The sequence below is a fragment of the Melitaea cinxia genome, chromosome 21 (genome assembly GCF_905220565.1).
Source record: "Melitaea cinxia chromosome 21, ilMelCinx1.1, whole genome shotgun sequence".
NCBI classification, from domain to species: Eukaryota; Metazoa; Arthropoda; class Insecta; order Lepidoptera; family Nymphalidae; genus Melitaea; species Melitaea cinxia.
In genome coordinates this window covers 7,393,658-7,403,245 of record NC_059414.1, presented here as the reverse complement: position 1 = coordinate 7,403,245, position 9,588 = coordinate 7,393,658, and the positions used below count along the sequence as shown (strand labels likewise).

At 42.6% G+C, this 9,588-nt stretch overlaps 1 protein-coding gene across 1 annotated transcript; it reads left to right on the top strand.

Annotated features, from left to right (window-relative positions):
- Nucleotides 1-346: 346 nt before the first annotated feature.
- LOC123664276 lies at nt 347-8,375 on the top strand. The gene is made up of 2 exons (XM_045598868.1): nt 347-818; nt 8,272-8,375. Exons 1-2 carry the CDS (start codon nt 347-349, stop codon nt 8,373-8,375), a joined length of 576 nt encoding a protein of 191 aa, XP_045454824.1.
- Nucleotides 8,376-9,588: the final 1,213 nt, after the last annotated feature.

The following is a 9,588-nucleotide window of genomic DNA, read 5'->3' as shown; positions in this document are numbered from 1 at the left end:
TGAGACTATAGAACACAATTTCAAAAGGGCCGACTATGATTCCATTCGTGAATATTTCAATCAACTGGACTGGAAACAACTGCTTGGTAGGAATAATGATGTTGATGAGAAGGTTGGCAGGTTTTATGAAGTTCTAAACAAGGCAATAGAGCAATTCGTTCCATTAAAGAAAGTTAAAACTAGTTCTTGTCCGCCGTGGTTTAGTAAAAAATTAATTAAAAATCTCAAAGAAAAAAATAAAATAAGACTTCGATATAAAAAATATAAGAACCCTCGTGATCGAATTGAATTGAATATTGTTGGTAGCAGGTGTGAAAGGCTGGCTACATGTTGTTACAATGATTACATGGGGAAGCTAGAAGTTGGATTAACCAAGAATCCTAAGTTGTTTTGGTCTCTAGTTAAAAGTAAAAGAGGTGGTTCTAGTCGATATCCAGCTAGTATGTCTGATGGGAATATAACTACGTCTGATACGAAGATCATATGCGATATGTTTGCAAGTAATTTTTCCTCTGTTTATGAACAGAATCATAACACAAAAACAAACGTTGTCCGTTCAGATTTCCTTTTATCCTTAAAATTAAATTCAATGTCCCTTGAAGCGCCATTATTGGATAAAGAAAGTATTCTAGCTAAATTAGTAACTTTGGATGATAATAAAGGAGCAGGTCCAGACGATGTGCCTCCTTCTTTCATTAAAACATTAGCGGGTGAATTAGTTCATCCGTTACTAACAATCTTTAATACCTCTCTTTCTACAGGTGTTTTTCCTTCAGTATGGAAAACAGCAAAAGTAGTTCCAGTTTACAAGAATGGAAGTGAGGAAAGTGTTTCAAATTATAGGCCTATTTCAATACTTTCTGCATTTGGCAAAATATTTGAATCACTTGTTTGTCCTGTCCTTCAGAGACATTTTCGTATGTATATTAGTGAACACCAACACGGATTTGTAAGTTCTAGATCTACTTGCACTAATCTTAGTATGTTCACTGAATATTTAGTGGAGGCTGTCGATGCTGGTAAACAAGTTGACGTTATCTATACAGATTTCAGTAAAGCCTTCGACAGAGTTCAACATGAAATATTAATCGATAAGTTGTCACATTACGGGATCACAGGGACATTTTTGTCTTGGATATCATCTTACTTATCGAACAGAGGTTTCTATGTAGTAGTGAACGGATTTAGCTCTAGCACTCGTAGTAGGTGTGCCTCAGGGTTCTCATTTGGGGCCTGTCTTGTTTAACATATTTATAAATGATCTACCTAATTACCTTCAGTTTTCTGTACCCTATTTGTTTGCTGACGATTTAAAATTTTTGAGAATTATAGAATCAGTTTCTGACGCTACGTTGTTGCAAAGCGATATTGACAAGCTCATCGAATGGTGCAGGTTAAATAATATGCAACTGAATTATAAAAAATGTTTCTTCTTGTCGTTCTCTAGAAAGCAATATAATCATACATTTGAATACCATATTCACGACAATTTGATTCAGGAGGTGGACACTATTAAAGATCTAGGTATTTTGTTTGATAGGAAAATTACTTTTGTTCCTCATATTGAGAATATTTGCAACAAGGCTTCTAAAATGTTGGGATTTGTGATCAGGTACACTAAAGACCTCAAACATAGAAATTCTAAAATATTATTATTTAACTCTTTGGTTCGCAGTATCTTGGAATATTGCAGTGTGGTGTGGCGTCCGCATTACTGTGTACACTCTTTACGTTTAGAGCGAATACAAAAACGATTTTTGTGGCATCTTTCGTTCTCCGAAGGAAAGACAAAAAAAGTAACTTCTTACAGTAGTAGACTTCAGTATTTTGGTCTACTATCATTAGAAAAACGTAGAGAACTATTAGACGCAATGTTTGTCTACAAAACTTTTAACAACAAAGTTGATTGTCCACATTTGTTACACTCTTTTAACCTCCGTGTTCCCAAGCGTACTCCTAGGAGACCAATTACCCCTCTATGCCCCCCTCTTAGAAGAACTGTTCTAGGTTCTAGTTCCCTTGTGCCACGAATCTCTAAATTTATAAACGGCTGTAGTGGTTTGGTTGACCTTCACGCTGATTCCTTCTATTCCTACCGTAAAAATGTGTCAAAATATATGTACAGTATTTGACAATGTCTTTGTAATTTTATTATATTCTGGTACCATCAGCGGACAACTTTTCTTTTTCTAGTTTTGAATATTTTTAGATAACTAAGTTTAACTAGTAAGTTTGCTGATTGTAATTTTTTGTGTAATTTTTGTGTAATGTCTTTATTGTTATGCATGTGGTGTTTACCTTTAATTAGTTATTGCATTTAATTTTGTAATATTTGTCATTAATTTTAAGTTATATTAATGTAAATAGCTGTAGGTAAACCTGTTAAATTAAAAATAAAATAAAAATTAAAGTTTCGGAGATTTCGTGATGAATGACCTTTCGCTTTTATATATATTATAGATTATAGATTATATATATTATAGATTATAGATAGATATAGATTATAGATAGATATTCCAACACCTAGAACCCATTTAAAAATAGCTATCCTATGGCTTGAAAGCGTTAAACGTTTGAGGTGTCTCAGGATTTGTCTTGATGCCTCGAGTGACACTGGGTACATAAAAAAATATAAAAATTCAAAATGCGGACTTAGTAAGCCATAATTCAACTTCAAGTGTTTTTAAAAGTAAACATCCAGTGGCGTATCATATTGTTAAGGACACACAAAGAAACTAGCGCCATCTAGCGGCAACCATTGAAACCACGCAAAGACAGAAACACCATGAAACTCTCTACTCAATACTAGATGGCGTTAGAGGAACAACTGTGGAACTATATAGAAGTATAGTCTTGAAAACCGGGTACATGCGCGAACTTTCCAGAATGGTCTGGGCTTCGTCTCGGCCGATATAAATAGCCGCAGCGAGGCGAGCGAGGATAGTTCAGTTTGAGCGATCTTCGAGGCGACTTCAAGAGTGAAAACTAGTGATCAAGAGTGGTACCAGCGAAACCTACGACATTGGCTACGACATAGGACATTGTTAGTGCTTAGTGTTTGAACATAGTGCTTTGTGTTGGACCTAGTGCTTGTAAATAAAGTCTTGAAAAGAGTCAGCAGATCTTTCTCTCCAAATCCTTCGAACCCTAACACGTAACAACTGGTGTCAGAAGTGGGATTTGGAGATGCCATTGACTCCGAGAGAAGACTTTAAGGACTTCAAGGGCGTCAGGACAAGGGCGCAACGAGCTGCGGAGGCCACACCTACTGGGAACCAAGCTCCGCCCACCGTGGACCAAGCCCCGCCCACTGACCCTGCCTATCATGCCCCGCCCACTGACCACGCCCACCAGGCCCCGCCCACTCGGGCTCAGGCCCCGCCCACTCAGACTCAGGCCCCGCCCACTCGGGCTCAGGGCCCGCCCACTCAGGCTCAGGCCCCGCCCACTTTGTCTCAAGCTCCGCCCACCGGACCCGCCCACCTTACCACGTCCACCAGCGACACCGTAGCTTCTACAGACTCTCAAGTGGCTCTTCAGTTAGGAAGTTTAATTAAATTAATAGAGCTGCAAAGGGCTGAAATTCGTGCTTTGCAAGAATCACAAGAGCAGCAAAGGGTTGAAATTCGTGGTGCTTTGCAAGAATCACAAGAGCAACAAAAGGCTGAAATTCGTGCTTTGCAAGAATCACAAGAGCAAACACGTTTCAAATTGCAAGAATCACAAGAGCAACAAAAAGAGCTCCAAGAAAAAACGCTTTGGGCTGTAAAAGATGTTAGTGACGCGGTGACTAAGCTTCGAAAAGATGTCGACGTAGTGGAAGAACGAGTTACCGGGTTAGGATTGGATCTTGAAAATATGAAAACCGGCCTCGCTGAACTACAGAAGAGAGTAGTACGTCTTGAAACCATGAGAATCGCGATGTCTAGTGGAACTACCGGAGTGGGGCAAGGAGCAAAAGTGAAAGTGCCTCCATACGACGGCACTACTTCGTGGAACGCTTATCGTCGACAATTCCAGACTGTTGCTACTGCCAACGGATGGACGGAAGAACAATGCCTGACCGCTCTCACTGTTGCGCTCAGGGGGCAAGCTTTGTCGGTTCTGGAAGCACTGCCACATACAGGAAACGGGTTCCAAGACTTGATGGAGGCATTTGAATCCCGATACGGGGAGCGACACCTGGAGCACGTGTTCCGTGCCCAACTGCGTGACAGAGTCCAACGCTCAGGAGAAGGACTACAACAATGGGCGTTGGAAATTGAGAAACTCGTCAGGAAGGCACACCCAGGAGCAGACACCAAGATGGTTGACACGAATATTGTTCAAGCATTTGTCGACGGAATCAAAGACCTGGAGGTCAGAGCTGCAGTGAGGCTTCGTCACCATACCTCGTTAAAGGAAGCATTGGCGCATGCTTTGGAGGTCGAGGCTGTTCGCCATGACATACGGCAGTCACATAAGATCCGCGAGGTCTCTGAGGAAGTCAAGGAGGTTAAGGCTCCTGCGAAAAAAAGTGCTGGAGTTATGTGCTATAAGTGCGGCGAGAGGGGCCATATTCAGCTCAACTGTCCGCAGAAGAAGACCCAGATAGCAAGGATGAAAAGGATCGAGGAACAAATACAGGAGCTGAAGAAGCAAGGGGCTTCGCCTCCTGCCCGGGATCAGGAGTATGACTTCAAGACGAAACACTGGAGCGGAAAGTTGCATGGGAGTGCCGACGCACTCTCACGAAGGCAGTGTTCGGAAGTCTGCAAACATGGTGTTAAGCAGGAATCTAATGAAGTAGCATTAAAGCTAACAAAAGCAAGTCAGTAAGTAACAAAAGCAATATACCACTCTTCCTTCTGTCGTACCGAACCGCCGAGCATGAAAGCATAAAAGCTACCCCGGCGTATGTCAATTACGGTAGGTAATTACGAATACCAGTAGACCTATTGACTGGAGGGGCACCGGAGGGACTAAATACCGTACAAGACTATGTCAGCGATTTAAGGGAAAAAATGCGCTATATACACGCCTTGGTTCGGGAAAATGGGTTACATTCAAGCGAGAACATGAAAACCAGATACGACCGGAAATCGAACACGAGCGGCTTCAAGGAAGGGTCACTGGTGTGGCTGCATAACCCAACCCGCCGGAAAGGGAAATCGCCAAAGTTGCAGACCAAGTGGGACGGTCCATACAAAGTGGTTACTCGACTGAATGATGTGACTTACAGGATTCAAAATTCTGCACACTTCCTGGAATACTTGCGATTCGAAGTTCCTGCCCTGATCGGAATGGATTTCTAGAGGCACGCCAAAGCGACATATCACTTCTTCGACTATTTAGCGACCATCGGCAATTACCGCGGTAGCCCCACCACACTACACGCGATTCACGTGCGGAGCTTAGAGCAGCCCTCCGCGACGACTGCTCTAAAGGACTTGATCAGATAATTTCAGAAAAATGTAAGTATATTGTTACCCTTAAATCCAACGTGGCGTTCGCTAGGGATCAAAAATACTTATAAATTAGAAAATAAATCATTCATATTTTCTTGGCTTACGCTGTCACAGTGTCGCGTTACCGGCGAGAGATATAGGTAGTAGTGGTTGAGAATATTTGGTTAATACGGGTGGAAGGCAAAACGCGAACAGAATAGAGGGTAGGGTTCGACATAAAGCGCGTTAGGCACCTTGATTTTAAGCCTATATTTCCTCGGCTGGCCCAAACTGCGACACGTACCATTCAAAATAAAGAACGACACTGGCCTGACTGATCCCCGGCGCTGGTGGCTTCCTCTTCGCTTCGTCCGATGCCCGGCGGAGATCTCCACCGGTAACAGTTGCCGGAAATCAGCCGGCCGGCTATTATTCCTCGTGATATATCCAGTATTCTTCGGTAGGTAGGTTAAATAAAAATGAAGATGTAGGATGAAGGCGAATGACGAATCATGAAAAATAACTTCAATCACCACAGTAACGTTCTAGCGCAACGTTACAACAGTGTAATTTAAAGCTATGCAAAAAATTACAAAATATTACAACAATAAAATATTTTTTATTTAAAAAAATGTTCATTCAAATGTTCGTAACAAACAAAACAGATTTGAGTGAAAAGCCAAAGTATTCGTTTTTTGATCGAGAGACTTCGTATGATTTATTTTTATTGTATTTCCTTCCACAAGTCTCCATGAAACAACGTTTTTTAACATGACCTTCAAAAACAAGTATCGCAATCGTCTTTCCACTCATTTAAATAGCGCAATAAGATTGTACATATTGTCCAAAAACACACTGATAATGACGATACAGTTAAAAATGTTAAAAACTATAACATTTACGTAAAGTTAGTTAAAAGGGTTGTTATACTAATATGCAAATTATTTATTTTAATTTCGATTTACGATTAACATTTTGCCTGCATCATTGCGCTGCTGAAAATAGGACTATAAGCCGTATAAGGTTGGCAACGCGCTTACAATGCTTTTAGTATTGCAGACGTTTATAGGCTACGATAATCTCTTACCATCAGGTGTGGTATACCCATACTCACTATGTTGAACAAAGCTATAAGTGACTATTAGATTAGCTTGTTTTTTTTTGTTTGTTTTCTTTGTCCTTTTTTATTCTAAAAACATGCAATTTTTATTTTTATTTTTTTTATATCAAGGTAGGCGTTACTCAGCAACATCGCTGTTCAAGTTAGACTAACTTAATGTCTCCAAAAGAGACGTGAGTCCACCGACCGGTTCTTATTCTAATGTATGGTACAATTTCTGTTTTTTTTTCTCTTTTTTTTATTATTATTTTTTTTCCTTATACTATATATATATACTATACTTATATCTAGCTTAATCTTACATTATTTACATGCGTAATCGTTTTCTTAAAAATATGTTTTTTAATATTATCTATATCACCACCACCTTACTGCTCCCAAGCAAGCCAACCTATTCGAATTTTATTTTGACATCTCGAAAATACTCTCAATGACGGCGGTGTCTCTATTATGAATCGCCATCTTGAGACTATGCTCGAGGATGTCTTTTTCTGTAGCCTCCGCCGCCGTCCTGACGAAACGACAGATCGCGTCATCTCTGTAGTCGGTGTAGTAGACACAGGCCTTGGTGTGTCAAGTCACCGCGACTATCGCGTGCGAAACGCTGTCATGTATTCGCAGTCTCCCATTCCTCGTCTGGATGACGATGACACTCTCACTCGTCTGGCCCTGCGCCTCGTGGATAGTCAAGACACGCGACCCCTCCCCTTTCCCGTATCCCTGGTCCACCAGCAACTTCTTCTCTTCCTGCGTGAAGACCAGGTATAGGGTCCAGTTCTGTCTTGATGAGATTCGCGCGCCCGTGAAGCTTTCCATGCGCAGGGAACGGATTATTGGGCTTGAGCTATAAATATCATTGTAGACCTCGCTGATGGCGAAGGCGACATTCTTGGGGTTTCGGTGCGTGCAAGACTTCGGTGCCTGTTATCAGGGTTGGTCTGCTGTACCGCATCTTGAACAGGTTTTCCCTGTCGATGTACGGCAGCTGGTTAATGTCTCCGATGAGGACCACCTTCTTGGCCCCCGATAATCGGGCTGCCATCACTATGGCCCCGAAGTGGTTCACGAGGGCTTCATCTACCGTAAGACGGCTGATTTTTGCGCCCCCTCGAAATCATTGACCAGTACGGAGGCCATAGTGCGCACCTTAGATTTGGCTTTAACATCATAGCGGTGTGCCAGCTTCTCCTTAAGTTCTTTGGCAGACTCGACTGTGGTCGCGATGACGACTTCCTCGTCCTCATCGAATTCCCCGACTATGCGAGTTGTCTTGCCATATCCTGGAACCCCATTTATCCATTCCAGCGATGGTAGCCCCCAGACCACGGGAGAGCCATCGGCGTCACGGTCCCCCGTGATGGTTTGAGCCATCCGGAGTATCCGATCATCCAGCATTACTCTCGTGCATCTGGCCACTACCACCACCGGGTGGTGGTGTACTGAAGATCTGAGGCTCTTGTTCCTGCCCCTCAGAATCGACTGCGCTGACGAAGCCTGCTGTGATGTTATATGCAGCCATATACCTCCCCGACATGTTTCCTTTGAGTACCTATCGGGTGTCGTTGTTGTAAATGGCTGCTTCGGCTTCTTCGAGTTCCACCTCCAGTAACTTTAGGCGGTTGTACTGGTAGGTCTGCATGATCTTATTGCATGTGGCCAGGTTCACCTCTCGGTTTGCCTTTGTTATGGCCAGGAATTCGGTAAGGGCAATTTGCGCGTGTTCAGACGGTGTGGACGCTGGTCGAAGTCTTGGTGGTGTTTCTTGCCCCATATCGGCCCTTGTTCGAACAGTTAGTGGCGCCTCCGGGTGCTTCGAACTGTCGTCCTAGGTGAACCTTTTCAACGCCTTAATTTGCCGCTCTCTTGTATCGACCTGATTGGGGGACAAGTGGGGTGGTTTTTTGCCTCGTTTTGGGGAGATCGTCGATTGGATAAACTTCGCTATCGACATCAGACTCGGTTTCGGTGTGGCTTTTATCAAATTGCTTAACTCAGCCTTTTGGGCCTCGACCTGTTTTTGTAGGCGCTCCGATCCGCTGGGTGTGGGCTCTTCAAGAGCCGGCGATGCGGGGGGTTTAGAGGTCCTGATCGTGGGTTTTAAGTAGCCTAGATCCTCCCCCCTGTCTTCGTATATAATGACCTCGTTGTTCAGTGAGGCCTTTAGACACCCGTACCTGTCTGATACGTTGCCTTTGTCATATCCGACTCTCATTGAGTCCACACTGATCCTTCCGGGGGCCTCGTCCAGCCGCTGTAGCCATAAACTTGACTGCGCGAAGGCAGACTTTTCTCCTTCCCCGAAAAGCACGATTGTTTTATTTTTCAACCACACCAGACGGTAAATATTATATTTGGTATTAGATCAGCCTTGTTATACCGAAGATGCTGCTGTCTGTCTTCCTCTATCACGTGATGGTTAATCCATCATTGCCGTCGGTTTCAACCAGTGGGGTATTTTAAGATTAACCACCCCAGGAGAATAAAGTTTGCTGCCCCATATATTAAGGGCAAAAGGCAAAAGTAGAGTATGCAGCGTACAAACCGAACACAGATATGTGGACAGCGTCTTCCCTTGGCATGCGGCCCGGCAGTAATGACACCGTTGGGTTGCCAGATGTAGCCCTTCCCTGAAAAAGTGTGACGACCGCTGATCTAAAGTGTTACCTCTAAATTATGACTAATCTGTTAACTATTTTTTCTATTGATAATTCTCTATTTGTTGGAATGGAAACCAGTATCTGATAATGGGATCCCAGAGAAATCGAGGGAAACTCGAAAATCCCCATAACTTCTTACTGGGTGTACTGATTTTGATAATTTTTAATTTAATCGAAAGCCGATGTTTATCATGTGGTCACATTTAAATTTCATCGAGATCTGATTACAAGTTTTGGAGTAATCTTTGGTATTGCGTATTTACTTGACAAATTTTTCGTCTACTTACGTTGTATTACTTGTCGATGTAATTGAAGTTGGTTTTTTTTCGTTTGCCTGCAAACACAATTATATTATAGTAAATTATATGTCCTACTCTACTTTGAA

What these genes read in the sequence shown, in the direction of transcription:
- LOC123664276 (XM_045598868.1), top strand. Translation starts at nt 347, where the DNA reads ATGGGGAAGCTAGAAGTTGGATTAACCAAGAATCCTAAGTTGTTTTGG. An exon ending in TCCAGTTTACAAGAATGGAA is followed by an intron (nt 819 to 8,271) that starts GTGAGGAAAGTG and finishes GCGCGTGTTCAG; the next exon opens with ACGGTGTGGACGCTGGTCGA.